The sequence below is a fragment of the Triticum urartu genome, chromosome 1A, assembly GCF_056163025.1.
Source record: "Triticum urartu cultivar PI428250 chromosome 1A, HENAU_Tu73, whole genome shotgun sequence".
NCBI classification, from domain to species: domain Eukaryota; kingdom Viridiplantae; phylum Streptophyta; class Magnoliopsida; order Poales; family Poaceae; genus Triticum; species Triticum urartu.
In genome coordinates this window covers 557,953,072-557,969,660 of record NC_141873.1, presented here as the reverse complement: position 1 = coordinate 557,969,660, position 16,589 = coordinate 557,953,072, and the positions used below count along the sequence as shown (strand labels likewise).

Genomic DNA, 16,589 nt, shown 5'->3' with positions numbered 1-16,589 from the left:
ATTTGGTGGGCAAGGAGACAGGCAAAGCATGAAGAAATATCAGAGTCCCCTGTCTACTTTTTCTTTCATTCAAAGATTTTTGGATGATCTTCAGTTAATGCCAGCAAAGGAGAAGAAAAAGCACGCTGGAGTTCAGAGAGGAGTCACGAAACGATGGTTGAAAAGTGGTCCTGGTGTAGCAAAGATTAATGTCGATGCTTCAATCTCCAGGAATAATGTAAGAGGTGCAAGCGCAGCCATCTGTCGTGATGACAAAGGTGTTTACCTGGGAGCTTCAGTGACTGTCTTTGATGGACTAGTAGATCCTGAATGTTTAGAAGCCCATGCTTGCTGTGAGGCATTCGCCCTAGCAACAGACCTGCAGTTGAGAAGGGTGAAAGTTGCAACTGACTGCTTAGCCACTGTCAATCATTTATATGGTAACTTCATGGGCTCCTCGGCGACTATTATCAGGGATATAAAACTGAGAATGAGGCAAGTCGATGAATCTGAAGTGGTGCATGAAGCTAGAGAATGCAATTTTGAAGCTCATGCTTTGGCTAAGGCTTCGGCCTCTCTTGCCGCGGGACGGCACCTTTGGTTATCCACTTTTCCTACTGTTTTATTTGTACCAAACATCATTGAGGTTTAAATAAAGTGTGGTGACCCTAAAAAATCAATTAATCCAAGAGTAATTAACAATTTCTGACTGGCAAAAATAAGCTTCGGCTCGTTCCGGCAACCCGTGACGCGCACACGTCGTGACGACGCGAGGCTTGCAGAGGAGGGGGAGGAGTGCGCGTGTACAACTCCTCTTCCCAAACTCCCAATGACATGTGGTAGAGCATCCCTTCTAAAGGGGTCTCACTCTCACTCTACTAGCAGTATGGTACTAAACTTACCATCATTTGCCATGCATCTAAATGAGCCTTAGAGATTAACCAGAGATTATTGTCTTATATAGGCATAAGCCCAGCTATAAACTAACATATTTAAAACCAATGTTTTTTTCTTTCAAAACTATGTTATCCTTGGAAAACTACAAAAATGCTGAGCTGCCAAATACAACCTGATCTTTTTAGAAATTTCAATATGAGTCATATATAAAATTATAAATGTATATGAACGTATTTTATAGTATAGACTCATTTATTTTGCTTTGTATGTAGTTTATGTTAGAATCTCTAAAAAGACTTATATTTATAAATGGAGGAAATACTAAAATGTAGTTAAAAAACGCGCCGGCGTGCACGTAACATCCCTACTGGATAGGTGCGCCCAGGTCACAACTTTGTCCGCGCGCGCCGTCGATCCAAACTTTTTATCCCGTGTGGGAGAAGAAACTATGGCCCTGGTCTGCTTTGGTTTCACGTGCAACAACCAGTACTCATCTACACACTCCCACGACCATCATCTCCTAGTATAAAAATCGATACTAGTAGCCATTCAAATCTAGCCTCAGAAGCCCTTGAACCAAAGCCCCCATTATTACTTGTGCCTCCTGGAGGAGAGCCCGGCAGCCATAGCCATGGGAGGAAGCAAGAGGGGTCTGGGGAGTGTGATCGTGTGTTTACTCGTGCTGGGGCTGGTCCTCAAGCAGGTGCAACATGTAGAGGGCGTGGATTGCGGCGGGAGCATCTTCAAAGTGGCCTGCTACCATTCTTGCCTTCTCGGTCCTAGTACAGTGTTTCAGTGCGCAGACTTCTGTGGCTGTCACCTCCCCGCTGACTTGCCTTTGTACGCAGCTCCGGTAAAGACACACAACTCACTACTACTTTTACTTTATACTCCCTCCGTCTCATATTGAACATTGAACATATAATTCAAGCTACGCAACCCGCTGATCTAGCGCTATCGCTGGTTCAGATTCATCCGGCTCGCTCGTTGTGCCTCGCTGGCCGACGCCAGCGTCCTTTTAATCACCGTGGTCAACATCTGATCGCTCGTTTTCGTGTACGCCGCGTGACCAGCCTACGCTGCTGACGGATGGGCCAGGCTTACGCGCGGGCCAGCGTTGCCAGCGTTGCAGCGGGACGGGCTGTGCGTGCATGTGTATTTTACCGCGGGCTGGCAGTGCGTCGTTCGTGGGCAGCGCGGCTTTCGCGGGCTGGCGGGCCGTTCTTTACCTCCCTCTATTGCACCCAGCGGCGGCGCCTCGGCTTCAGCCGCGCCTGGCCCCATCTGTCGGCCTCGTGGGTGCACGGCGTTCTGGTCTCTGTTGTTTACGCGGGCGGCTCGCTTCGGCCCGCTGGGTAAAAGAGGTTATTCGTCCTCTGCGTGATGCTACGCGGGCTGGCTTGACCTCGTCACGCTGCAGGTGGCCCCTTCCTGTCCTTGGTTCCAAGCGTTGGGCGAGTTAGGTTTCTCTCCAGGTCTCTCTAGGAGTTACAGCGCCTGTTTCGGTCCGGGTGCGTGGTCTCCTTCTGCTCGTCTCTCCCTCTGTGCCTCCCGTCTCATCCCACTTCCCCCGCCCGCGTCTCCTCGCCTCGCCCTCATCCGCTCGCCCGCCATTGTCGCTCCTCGTCGCTCGCCGTTCTCGGTCCTCGCCTGCCCGTCTCGCCCTCCTCCGCTTGTTTCCGTCATGGCTCCTCGCACTGCTGCTGTTGCGTTTGGCTAGGGTAAGGTTCTTGTTCTATTTGGTTGGTTTCCCACTGCTCCCGTCATAGATTGATCTCTGCTGACTTGTTCTTGCTTTTTCCCTCTCATTTCTCTTGTTTGCAGGGCTGCTGCGTCTGGTTTGCTCTCCGCTTGTGCGTCTATTTAATCCTCCTCTGTGAGGTGAGGTTTTGCCTGCTACCCTGCTTATGATCTGCTCGATGAAATGCGTGACTAGGTTTCTGCCGGGCTGGGACCGTTTCTTTGTTTTTCTGCAACATGAATGAGTGTTGGATCCGCTGTGTGATGCTTTTACAGATGTGTGGTGGTTTTAGGAGGTGTTCTTGCATATGTTTCTCTTCTTTGGTTGCTGCGGTCCGTACGTTTAGGCATTGACTCGGTTCGTTTAGGACTCCTTTGTGTTTTTGTCTAGGTTTGTATGCCCATGGGTTCTGCCCCAGGTGAATTCTATTTAGGTTTGTTCCTGAGCTGTTACCCTTTAATGCTCCTGTTCACCTAATTAAATACCTCTGTTTGTTTGACTGGAGTTTGTTCTTATTCATTAAATTTTTGTCTGCTCTTCCTACACATGTACGTGCTGCGGTTGTCATCCTCTCTCCCTTCCTTCCTGTTTGTTTGGCCTAGGGCCTTCTATGTTTGAATATATTAGATTCAATCCAAAAAAGCTTTTGTGTTCCTGTCAGCACATACATACTAAGCTCATCAATTTGCTCATCAATTTGCTCTGATGAGTATATTAGGTTCAATCCAAAAAAGCTTTGTTTGTATTCCTGTCAGTTTTAGACGTGCAAGTAGCTCGTTAATTTTATTTTCTTTTTGTTCAGTACATACATACAGTTACACCATAGGCTCATCAATTTGCTCTGATTAAATTAGCAAACCTGAAGCATGTACCGATTAAATTAGCAAACCTGAAGCATGTAAAGATTCACGTGAGTGAAAGCTCACTTTCTTTCAGGAGAAAAAGACTTTTAGTTAATACCAGTCGAATTTGGTCAGCCCAATAATTATATCCTTTCATAGTCATCAAGTTTGCTACACTTAGTCATAATAAAGTATTCTATTTTTCCTTTTTCACAGTGGCATTGCACAGTGTGCTCAGTGTGCTGTGGTTGTCATCCTTCTTTGCCTTCCTTTTTCCTGTTTGTTTGGTCTAGGGCCTGCTATGTTTGAATATATTGCGAAATCTTACTCTGTCCGAGGGAGTCCATGGGTTAATGCATGTTTACTTACGTTTGTTTGATTTTCTATGTGCTGTAGGTCCTCCTTTCCGACGTCTGCCTGCCCGATCAACTGATCTCCTCGCTCCTGGTTCGTGGAAGGCCTGCTGCAGTTTGGTTCACCTCACGCCCCGCGCCTTGTCTTTCATCTTGCCAAGGTTCCATCTTCTTCCCTGCCCTTTCCTTTGTTGTGCTCTTTTAAAAGTTAGTCTCCTGCTTGGTTCTAACCATGTGTGCTACGTGCATTGTGTCGTTTCATGTCTTCCTTTACTATTACTTGTTGATGATTGTTCCTTATGGCTGCTTTTACTCATCGCTCTCGAACTGCTTGTGATTCTATCGTTTCTTCACATGCTCAGGATGCCTGTTGTAGTACATTTTGTCGTGCCTATTCTATAGGCTGTGGTAGCCACTATCTGTGTGAGGTCGATGGGAAAGGCAATGTCCTTGCTGGGGTAGAGATTCAGCTTCCTGGGGATGGTGTTCTGGTGATGGCATGAAGTTTTTTTTCCTGCCGCCCTGCGTGTCTGGGTTGTGCGGGAGCGTACGAGCAGGTTGCTCGTGAGGCACTTAGGTTTTTGCAGGGATTGTATGACTTTGTGGTTAGAGATTACAACTATGAATGCGTTGTTGTCTATAGGAATTGTGGAAACGCGGCGATTGCTATTGCTGCATCGGCTGTCGCTATGCAGCTTATTTGGAGAGGGTTCTTGCTTGTACACGCTCGTCCACCGCAGCCCCGTCTATTAGTGTCTCTTGTGCCTATGCACAGCCGCCTCCTAATCTATCCTTGCTGTACTCAAGGCTTCTAGCGTCTGTGTGTTGTATTTAGTCAATCCAGGGTGTTGTTCTTGTTCGATTGTTCTATTTATTTGATGATGATATTGTATTCCCTGTTCCTGGGTTCAGTTCGTAAATTTGTTTTGCTGTCACCCCTTATTATCTTGCCCGTGCATTATTTTTTATGAGAGCAATTTAGTTATTTAGTTGTGCTTCTATTATTCCATTTCCGTGGCTTGTTTTGATGTGCTTCTATTATTTAGTTCCCATGAGAGCAATTTCAATGTGCTGTGCCTGTTTGTTTTGTCTTGTATTGCAGCATTATGCTGTCCTTTCTCCCGTGGCCGTAGTTCCTTTGCTTGCGGTATGCCTCCGCGCCGACCTGTTCCTGCGCGATCTCCTGGTCCTTTGGGGCGTGCTTCCATTTTGGGTCGTGCGGTTGCCCCACGCCGGGCTGCTCGTGCTATCCATGCTTTGCCTACTGTCCCTGTCGGACCTGCTATTCCCCTTGTTCGGAAGAGGAAGCGTATGTTCTGTTCCTCTTCTCCTACTATGAATTCTATTGGATATGTGTTCATGGGTAGGTCTTGCTCCCTTAGCATGTTCTTCCTTTTCTATATCCATAGGAGATGGCTTCTTTCCGTTCCTTTCTTCTGCTGAGACTGCGCGGAATCGTAAGAGATGCAAGTTCTTGTTGCTAAGGCGGCGTGCTCACAGGAAGGGTGGTCAGTTCGTGTTTCCCTTCGTTGTTCATAGGTTCCTTCACTTTTTGTGTGTGTCCTGTTAGCATTTCTTCTTATGCCTCTAGCAGAGCTTACTATTGCATCGCCTCTGCATCCTGATTGGGTTGGTTTTTCTTCTGACGAAGTGGTCATACTTAAAGGTATGCCTATGTGCTCTTGTCAGCCATGTTCCTTTCTGCCTTCCAGGTGTCATCCGTCCTTATTGCATACGACTCTCCTACAGCTTTTTATCCAAAAAGATCATACTATGGAGGTCCAGATTACCGATGCAGCCGCTGTAAGGCTAGCTTTTGGTGGCGTGAGAGGGTGAAATCGCAGTCTGCTATTACAAAAAGAAAAGTGGTTTACAACAACTGTTGTAAGGCTGGGAAGGTCTTTGTCGAGCCCTTTAAAAAACCGCCTCCGTTCTTAGCATCCCTGCTTGATTATAAAGGCCCACCCCGCAGCCTAAGGTTTATTAAGCAAATATGCCAGTACAATTGCCTATTTGCTTTTACATCCATGGGGGCAAAAATTGACCGGTCTGTGAATGATGGTGGAGGTCCAATTTTTTTTAAAATTAATGGTCAGGTTTGTCATCGTATAGGCTCACTACTTCCAAATGAGGGTGATTCCCCCAAATATGCAGAGTTATACATACATGATAGAGAAAATGAGGTTAACAACAGAATTCAGGCCCTAAACCACCACAATGAAACCAGCACTGGGTTAGACAAGGAGATTGTTAAGGGTCTTATGCAGATGCTTGATGCAAACAATTCTTTGGTGAAGAAATTCCGTATGGCTAGCGACATACTAAAAAATAATAAACATGAGGTAATTTCAATAAGGCTTATAGCTCCTGGTGAAAATGATGGCGCTCAATTTAATTTGCCTGCAACAGATGAATTGGCGGCTTTAGTGTATGGTGAGTTCACGTTGGAAGCGCCGTGTAGAGACCTGATTATACGCAGTAAAGCAGATCGGCTTCATCGTATTTCCTCTTTAGATACTACCTACATGTCTTTGCAATACCCTCTGCTGTTCCCATATGGTGAACGTGGCTTTCAGCTCGGTGTTCGCTATATTGGTACTGATGTTAATGACACGAGTAAGAGAGTTAAAATGACGATGCAAGACTTCTATTGCTTCTGTTCACATTATAAACCAGACCAGCATAATCCATACCTATGCTGTGGCCTGTTGTCGTCACAGGCTGCTGTTGATTTCCGGGCTTGCATTGATGAATGTCGGCTCATTTTTATTCTTAAATGTAACGACGAGATGCGGGCTGAAAATCTTCAGGGCGTTGTCGACGCGGTAGGCCAGGGTATGGTTGGTGGCTCAGAGGTTGGGAAGAAGAATATTATGCCTTCGGCTTACACTGGTGGTCGCCGATACATGTATGAAAATTTCCAAGATGCTATTGCTGTCTCGCGGGTTCATGGGTCGCCGGATGTCTTCACAACTTTCACGTGTAACCCAAAGTGGGAAGAAATCCTTGATTCTGTTGAGCCTGGCCAAACAGCGACAGATAGGGCTGACATTGCTGTTAGGGTGTACCACATGAAACTTGCTCAGTATCTTCATCGGATTAAGAAAGGAAATGCCTTTGGTCCTGTTGTTGCTGGTACTGCCCCTTGCAGGCCTCTTTCCATTTCCTTTTCCTTCTTCTATGGCTTCCTTATATTTATTGTCGCTTTTTCCTCCTGTTTTCAGTCCTGTACACTATTGAGTTTCAGAAGAGGGGGTTGCCGCACGCGCACATCCTTGTTTGGCAAAAGAAGGAGGACGATAGGGTTGTAACATCGGCTCTTATAAATTCTTATATCTCAGCTGAGATCCCTGATCCTGTACAGGATCCTTTGGGATATGCCCTTGTCGCTGAGTTCATGATGCATGGCCCTTGTGGCATTGATGGCCCAAAATGCCCTTGCATGAAAAAAGGGTTTTGCTCAAAAAATTTCCCAAAATCATTTCAGGATGAAACTTCTATCGATGAGAGTGGGTTTCCCTTATATAGGCGTCCTAACAATGGTCGTTTCGTGATGAAGAACAATGTCAGGCTTGATAATAGACATGTGGTTCCATATAACATGCTTATATTAAAAAAGTGGCAGGCACATATTAATGTTGAATGGTGTAATAAAACATATGTTATCAAGTACCTATATAAATATGTTACTAAAGGGCCAGACAAATCAAAAACTCTGTTTGAGAATATTAGACGTGACGGCGACCAGGATGTTGATGAGATTAAAGAGTATAGAGAGTGCCGTTACATAGTTGATTATGATTCTTTTTGGAGGGTTTATGGCTATGATATACATGGTAAAACACCATCTGTTGAGAGATTACCTGTCCATCTCCTAAACATGCATATTGTGTGCTTTCGTGCACATACTGCTCTGAATTCAGTGATTAATGATGCCTGGCTGCAAAAAACAATGCTAACGGAATGGTTTGTAGCGAACAACCTTTTATCCTGCAGCTAGATCCTTAACTTACTGTGATTTCCCTACTAGGTGGTCATGGATAGCTGAGGACAAAAGATGGAAACCTAGGACAAGAAGCGATAGAATTGGTAGGATATACTCTGTGCATCCGGCGTGCGGAGAACTTTTTTATTTTAGAATGTTGCTTATGATTGTGAAAGGCGCGAGATGCTACGAGGATGTCAGGACTTACAATGGCATTGTATACTCGACGTTCAGAGAAGCATGTGGGGCGAGAGGGTTACTTGGCGATGACATGGAGTGGTATAGTGCTTTTGACGAAGCTGTCAAATGGGGTATGGGGAACCAATTACGCCAGTTATTTGTTACTATGATTCTTCACTGTGCTGTTAATGATGAAGCTCTCTTCTTTGAAAAATATGAGAATTACTTGTCTGATGACATTCGGTATAAAATTCAGCAGTCTAGAAATAATTTTACATATGTTGTTCCTCCTGTTTCATTAAGAGACATGCTGCTTGATGAATTGACTGCTATATTTGCTAAGAATAGTGCATGCATCCTAGATCACAAATTGCCCTTGAAATCTACATGACATGATACTTCTGTGCAAACTGATATGCTTGCTGATGCACTGGATGTTGATGTTGTTGATCTTCTAAAAAAGGCAGAGGTAATGTATAATAGATTGAATAAAGACCAGTTGCATGCTTACTCTGCTATAATTGATCGCATTAAGTCTGGGAAACCTGGTTTCTTCTTTGTCTCTGGGTATGGTGGTACTGGGAAAACATTCCTCTGGAATGCGCTGGATGCTTATCTTAGAGGTAGTAAGAGAGTGGTGTTGTCGGTTGCATCCTCGGGGGTTGCTGCCTTGCTTTTGCCTGCTGGCAGAACAGCCCATTCTAGGTTCAAAATACCTATTGATCTGCCTGAACATGGCACCTGTGAAATTAAACGGTCTACCATGCTCTCCACTCTAATTGAATCGGCTGATCTTATTATATGGGATGAGGCACTGATGTCCCATCGGAAATGCTTTGAGGCCCTAGACCGATCATTTCGTGATGTACTGTCGGCTAAAGATCCTAATTTAGCTAAAATTCCTTTTGGCGGCAAGGTTGTTGTGTTGGGTGGAGATCTTAGACAAATATTACCTGTCATTGAGGGCGGGTCTCGAGCGCAGATTCTTGCTGCTGCAATCACTAATTCTCCTCTCTGGAATATTGCAGATGTTTTGCACTTGAACATTAATATGCTTTTGACTGCACACACAAATGATCCAATTCTCCAATCTGAGGTGGCTGCCTTTGCTGAGTGGGTTCTCAGCTTGGGCGATGGCACGGCCCCTGCTGTTGCCCATGAGGGAGAGTCGGATGCATCATGGATAACTATCCCTGATGAGCTTTTAATACACACTGATGGTGACAAAATTGATGCCATTGTTCAGGCTGTATACAAAGATATTTCTACTAGGTATTCTGATGTTGATTATCTAAAAGAAAGGGCAGTTCTAACACCAACGAACGAAATGGCTGAAAAAATAAATGAACGTGTTCTATCTTTGCTGCCTACCAGTGAGAGGGAGTACCTAAGCTATGATACTATAGGGAATTCAGCTGACGCAGTTCGCAATCAAGATGCTTTCTATCCTGTCGAGTACTTGAATGGGATCAAGGTGAATAACTTCCCATACCATAGGTTAGTACTGAAGGTAGGCGTTCCTATCATGCTTTTGAGAAATCTGAACCAATCAACAGGCTTATGTAATGGCACAAGGCTTATAATCACAAAACTTGCTGATAAGATTATTGAGGCAACTGTTGTTACTGGTTCAAACATAGGTGATGTTGTTTTCATTCCAAGGATAGGCCTAACCTCAAAAGCTCCTAAATGGCCTTTCACTTTGCATCGTCACCAATTCCCTGTTAGAGTGTCCTATGCAATGACCATTAACAAAAGTCAAGGGCAGACTCTTTCAAATGTTGGCTTGTACTTGGATACACCTGTGTTCACACACGGGCAACTCTATGTGGCAGTGTCGCGTGTTACTTCAAAGAAATCATTAAAAATCTTGATCAAAGGAGAGGATGGTGAGTCTGCTTCGCAGACAAGGAACATCGTGTTCCCTGAGATATTTCGTTCCATTCGCTAGGTGGTGTTAGTAACAGCCTATAGTATATATAGCATAAGAATTTGCCTATCTAGGTTTTGGTGGCTTCTATGGCCTTGGTGCAATAAAGCTGCTATTTTTATATGTTTATCACTTCTTTTGACCTATCTACTGGCTTCTACAATTTTCTGTGCCAAAAAAACTTTTGCAATCGCGTGTGATGCTTACTTTACCTGCTGGTTTCCTTCTTTCTGCTTGCTTTTTAGTTTGCACATGACCAAGTGAGTTTGTGTGAATATTATCTTCATATTTAGTCTTTCTTTCCCTCCTTCTATTCATCTTTTCTAACTCTGTTTTTAAGCTACAGATGTCGAACGAAAGGATCAGCCTTCTCTCGCAGATCCATGAGAAAGTGCTCTTCTGGAATGCTAAGGTTCTCGTGTCTCGCATCTGGCACTTCCGAGGTGGGACTGATGAGGGTAACATTGTGCACACTGACTTAGTGGTGCTTGACCAAGAGGTTTGTTTTGTGTTGTGGTTCTGGTGGTTGTGCTCATACTGTTGATGTTGATCTCTGACTCTGAGTTGTAATGCAAATGTGCAGGGCACCCACATGTATGGCCAGATTCCTCCTGAGCCATCGGAGCGGCTGAAAGATGTCTTGGTGGAAGGCAATGTTTATCTGATGAAGGGATTCATGTGTAAACAAGCAAAGCAGACTTACAGGGCTGTTGATAGCCCATACATGATGCAATTCACTCGCTTTAGTACTGCTATTCCCCAGCCGGGTGATGAAGAAAACTTCCCGTACTGCACTTACGACCTCCTGTCCTTCACGGATATCCCAATGCCAGGCCCAAACACTCGTCGCTTTCTCGGTTAGCCACTCTATACTGCCCTCATCTATGCCCTGTTTGGTCTTGTTCTTTCATCATATCATCTTAGGTTTGTTATGTTATTTGCAGATGTCATTGGTCGAATTACTGCGGTGACAGACATAGTTATTGTCCACTCTCAATACCAGCCTGAACCTTCAGAAACCAGGACTATAGTTCTCGAAGATCAAGCGTGAGTTGCTTGTCTATTTTTCTTCATTTCTCTTGGCTTCTTCCCTATTGACTTGCTCTTGCTTGATTATAGAGGGAATGAGATCAAGCTTGTTCTTTGGGGTGCTCGAGCTCGTGAGTTTGAGGCAGAAGAGGTCCGTATTGCAAGCCAATCAGGAGCTGTCATTGCTATCTTTGTGGGGACACTGCCAAAAACCTACCGAGGTCATTGTTTGATCCACACCTCGCTTAGCCCATTGATTGCTCTGCCATCTTGATACACATTTTTACTTCCTTGTGTCTCTCGATAGGAATTAAAGGACTAAGTGGTAGCTCTGCATGCCGCTGGTACATTAATGAGGACTTGCCAGAGATGAATGCCTTTCGTGCTAGGTATTTTCTCTTTCTGTGTGCTTTCCATTAATCGAGGTTTATACAGATGTTTCATTTCTGTTACAATGAACTATCTTTGATCCAGCCTTCCAGAAAGTCTTGCTGCTATCACTGCTAACATACCAGGAGAACAGGCAATTGTTCCAGCACCTGTTCGTGAGCCTCCTGTCGAACTGAGTGTTCAACAACTGCTTGCTCTTGACCCGTTTAATAATCTGGTACCCTCTCTATTTACTTCTTCTGTATTCTTATTATTCTCTTTTTAGCATCCTTCTCACTGTACTTATGTTTGTCGTTAAATGCAGAAAAAGCAATTTATGGTCAAGGTTATTATTACACGCATGGGCTCTGACAACCGTTGGTGGTTTCTCTCATGCCGGGGAATGCCATAAAACAACCTATACGGCTGGAAGGCAGTACCGTTGCTCAGACCACGGCTGCTCTTCTGTTGCAGCAGATCCCTCGTGAGCGCTTTTTCCATGGTAGTTTCTATTCTGGTCTGTCTACTGAATTGCTTTTAAATCCATTTCCCTTGCAATGTCTAGATACTGTCTGTGCACTTTCGGAAGTGACAACGCAGCTGAGGCAGAATTTATGTTCTTTGATAGAGCTGCAAAGAGTGCTGTTGGGAAGCCACTCATGACTTTGATTTACCGCAAGTATCCTGGTTTCACAAGTGCGCTTGATCTACCTTATATAGGAGGTGCTGATGTAGGCTTGCCTGTTGAAATTTCACGCCTTGTTACCAAGAAGTATAGACTTGTCGTTTCTATCTCCACCAAAAGCTTTCAGCCTGCAAGCACCCAGCTGTCCTTCCAAGTTGGCAGGATTGATGAAACCTTTAAGCCTGAACTGGCATCCTTTGGATTTGGCGGTGCGTCATCTTCTGCTGGGAGCTCAGGCATAGCGGTGCCCATTCCGACGTCTTCCGCTATAGGATCATCTACACTTGTTGACCTACCTCCCGATGAGGTATAACTGCTGCTGGCTTCCTCTTTCAAATCATTTTTCAGTCGTTTAATTCCTGTGCTGCTTGTTCGTCAGATGAACACTCCCATATCTGCATTCAGAGGAAAAGGACAGGCTTCTATGCCTAAAACACCCAAGTATCAGCCCTTCCTTTATTCTGTCATATACATTTTGAAGGTTCTTTTTCTTTGCCTGTGACTGATACACTTCTGTTTTAAACAGCAAATCACCATGCCCAAAAAGCGCTCGCCGCAAACTTGTTCTTGAGCTCTATAAGTCTAGGGACGAAGAGCTATCTGGCTCTGCTCCCGAGTTGGCTACCCAGACGGGAGACGTTGTTCCTCCTGGAAATGTTGTTCAGCCTGCATCCATGCCAAATGTACATGCCTATGTTTGATATGCGAATATCATTTCTGTTCTGTACAAATCATGCTTCACATATAATAATATTTGATGGCATCAAATTAAACAGGTTAGCCAGGAGAATGAAGCTGCAGCTACTGAAAATTCAAACAGCCTCCTTCCTGACCCCTCTAAAACCAAGAGGTAAAGACTCATGGCATGTTCCATTCAATTACTTCAGCTCATATGACGAAAGAAATGAGTTAGGTTTCATATTCGTGCCAGCAAGGAAATTCTACCTGTTAAAAAACAAATAGAATTGTGATGTTACATTATTAATTGGCTCAATTCTTCCTGATGCAGTTCTAAGTTCCAGTAGTTCTTTTGTCTATTTGCTTTGCTCATACCTTTTAAAAAGCTACTGAATACAGGTTCACTGTCAGGTTGGTTAGATGTTCTATAGATCACTATTATATGCAGGATCATTAGCTATCCAAGAAAATTAGCGTCAGGTTTCAGTATCCGGTAGGCTAGATTCCTTGTCAGGCTCGTTTATTGTTTTGTTGCTCACCAACGCACTGTAGATTAGATGTCTAACCAGTAAAATCAGCCTGTGGTATAAGAATCTAATGGGTCTTTTGTCCTTTGAAAACAAAAACATCCTTCTCTATACATCTCAAAAACGGTTTCTTCTAACCTGATGTGTGCGATGCTAATTAATCAAGCTTTGTTTCCCATGACTGCTATGTTTAAATTAATAAGAGCCTGAATAAAACATCCTTTTACCTTCAAAGTGTAATATGCATTCTTCTTTCATTCCTCTTACATGTACAGGGAATACTTGCTGTTGCAAGCAAAATAACTTGCTTTGTAGCCTGTGGTTTTAAGAACCTGATGGGTCTTTTGTCCTTTGAGAAGAAAATCTATACATCTCAAAAATGGTTTTTCCTTCGCTGATGTGCAGTGCTATTTAATCAAGCTCTTTCCCCGATGACTGCTATGTCCAAATTAATAATAAGCTCAATAAAACATCCTTTTGCCTTCAAATTGTAGTAGTTCAAAGAAAGCGAGGCAGTAGTTCCTCCATGGATTAAGCTACATATGTACATACGGTACGGCCGGCACTTCTTGGGTTCCATATTTTCTGCACGCACTCATATATTTCTTTACGGAGGGAGTGTGTGATGGTATAATAATTACTTCTGTTCCTTTTCTTCCTCAGGGTATCTTCTGTGTTCTGCTTGCTTATCAAGCAAAGTCCGGCGCTGGAAGGGTGTGTTTCTGAACACAGCTTCTAACCTCTGCTGCATCTCATCAACTGTCTGTCCATCGGGACTGAAGATCGTCGATTCAGCGCACTTTTGGGCACGCACTGGGTTTATTTTGTGCACCTTTGTAAGGCAAGGCTTTGACACCTGAAGAACTATGTCGAGCCACTGTCATGACAATTCCTCTATTTAGGTCCTCGAATAGATTAGGTTCCATGCGTTGTAAATATCTTTGCGGGCCTTTTCTACCTTATCTCCTTATAAAACTTTCTACTCATTGTAAATGCCGCTGGGCCATGCTACTTAATCTAAGTCTTCTTGTTGTTATAATGTGCACACCTTCTTATGTTTTATGTTTACTGGTATGCTTGCTAACATAAAGGCGTTCCTTTCTTACTAATTTATTCATCTCGCAGAGTAAACGTAATGTACATTCCTGATCATTAGAGATTCTTTTGCCCTTCCTTTAATGTTTGGAACACTGGAGATTGATTTGTTCTTCTAAATGGGATACTAACATTATCCATTCTTTATTTTGCTCCTGATTTTGCTTGGTTGCTTCATGCAAAGGGAATGCATGAATTTTGGTTCACAGGCCAAGTATCATGTTCTGCCATCTGATGAACCATGCAAGGTTCCTTTTGCCCTTCTTTGAATCTCAACAAGCATCCGGCAGGAATTAAAAATCCAGAGTCAGTACTTAATTTCAAAACTCGGTGCATTGAGATTATATTTCCTTCTCCTGCTATTTTCAGAAGACTACATAGTTAAACCACCTCTTTACTCTCCATGTATTGAAGTGCATGACCGTATTTACTCATGGGCACCACATCCATCTACTGATCTATGTTCACTCTCACAATACATGCCTTACTCTCGCCCCTTGCGCCATCGGCGCAACGGGTCATCTAGTAGTACTAATTACCGCTCAATTTGATCCATCTAGCACTAAAATACGTTTAGATACATCTGATTGAGCGACAATTAATATGATACGAAGTATATACTACTCTCTCTGTCCCATTGGGACGCAGAAAGTATAAAAAAGTAGACATGATCCTAAAAGAGTATTTTTCCCAAGTTTACCTACTAACATAATATAAACTATTATTAATTTGTTTAGATGATTTGTATGATCATATTTGACATGAATAATGTTTCCATGATCCCAAAAAGTAGTTGTGAAAATAGCTAATACAGATCTATTTCGTTTTGGCAGATGAACTAAACACCATTGAGTATTGCAGCTTAGAATGTAGGTCTTCCATGTGTGACAACATGGTCATGGTCAACATAGGTAAATAAAATCCATCTGAATATATTTATATTTCATTTGTATGTGCAAACTAATTGAAAAGTTAGTAATTGAGGCATACTATGTTTCTTTGGCACCAGCTATCAACAGTGAAGAGATGAAACTCTATGTGAAACTCTGCGGTGATGCTTGTGATAGTTTGTGTAAGGGGAATGCTCTCCTGGCATCCCTTGATCTTGATGACTAATAATGGATAAGCATGGTCTGAAATTTCACAGGCCAAAGTTACGTCTCGCCTTCGTGTTCAATAAAACTGGATCCCATTGAGAGTAAACCAGTGTGCCAGTTTGTTCATGTGCTTGTGTGTATTTTCTTTCGTTGCCACAATAAAAGATATTACATGTGTCATTTGCCTATGGATATAAACTCTATGAGCATATGCCTCGTGTAATATTATTTGGTCTTCAATTTATTTTTTTTTAGGCTTGACCTCAAGTTGTTTGATGTATGTGATGTAAACCATGAAATGGATCTTTTTTTCCGCATTTTCAGTGAACACTTCGCTGCAGTATTCTGTTGATATGCCGGGGGTTTTGACCTCCTTTTTGAAGAGAAAAAAAATATCCAGTTGATATTTATGGTACCGGTCAAACAAGTCTGGCCTATTATTTCAGATGAAACCGGCCATTTTCTGCAATATTCAAGGACATGTTCATTCTTTTTTGCGAAATATACAAGGACATGCTCATTTTCTTTTTTGCAAAATATACATGTTCATATTTGAACGCATATAGAAGTAACTGCCCTAGTCAGATGCATGTGTCTAGCTAGCATCCGCCGTATTTCCACCATGTCTCCATCTACCATTAGCCGATAACTAGTCGTCAACGCTAGCGCTTAAACGGTAGAGCACTTGTGATATGTATATTTATCTAAAAGCTTGTAAAAATTAGAATTGTTGGGAAAAAAGATGTTCTATGAGTTATTATTAAACATGACATGTGCAGAAGTTTTCATTAAGTCAAAAGAAGTTTTGTCGAAAGATGTCAAAACGAGTTACATCACTAATTTTTCGTTACAGCATTATCTTTTTCCAACAATCAAATGTGTCACAACATCATACATATTCTTCATGTGTCTTGAGCAAAAATAAAACAAAATTTGCGAGTACATGTGTCTTGAACAGTTACTTCTGATTTATGGACAACGTACAAATATGAACATGCAACTCTGTTAAGTTTGTATGCATTCACACATAATATACATAGTTGCAATAGAAGAGTAGAAAACAAATGATGCCACTGACAATAGAGAAATCAATGCTACAAATCTATTAACGACTACCAGGAAGTATTATACATTGTTATAACGACGACCCGGAAATAATCAAAAACCATCACCACCACCATCATCAATGGTTCCAGCCAAAA

At 43.0% G+C, this 16,589-nt stretch overlaps 1 protein-coding gene and 2 pseudogenes across 2 annotated transcripts; all 3 read left to right on the top strand.

Annotated features, from left to right (window-relative positions):
* The first annotated feature begins 1,452 nt into the window (after window positions 1-1,452).
* LOC147992680 (type-5 thionin-like) lies at window positions 1,453-15,526 on the top strand (annotated as a pseudogene).
* LOC147992681 (uncharacterized) lies at window positions 4,962-13,005 on the top strand (annotated as a pseudogene). Its single transcript, XR_015609561.1, has 11 exons — window positions 4,962-5,121; window positions 5,222-5,320; window positions 5,407-5,478; window positions 5,562-5,710; window positions 10,254-10,406; window positions 10,491-10,764; window positions 10,852-10,958; window positions 12,172-12,297; window positions 12,370-12,431; window positions 12,517-12,673; window positions 12,767-13,005. The product of XR_015609561.1 is annotated as an uncharacterized LOC147992681 (transcript).
* LOC147992682 (uncharacterized) lies at window positions 5,840-8,368 on the top strand. Its single transcript, XM_087543098.1, has 2 exons — window positions 5,840-7,040; window positions 7,974-8,368. Exons 1-2 carry the CDS (start codon window positions 5,840-5,842, stop codon window positions 8,366-8,368), a joined length of 1,596 nt encoding a protein of 531 aa, XP_087399224.1.
* Window positions 15,527-16,589: the final 1,063 nt, after the last annotated feature.

Coding starts and splice junctions, on each gene's coding strand:
- LOC147992682 (XM_087543098.1), top strand. CDS start 5,840: ATGGGGGCAAAAATTGACCGGTCTGTGAATGATGGTGGAGGTCCAATT. Junction 7,041..7,973: donor TTCCTCCTGTTTTCAGTCCT/GTACACTATTGA, acceptor TGATTGTGAAAG/GCGCGAGATGCTACGAGGAT.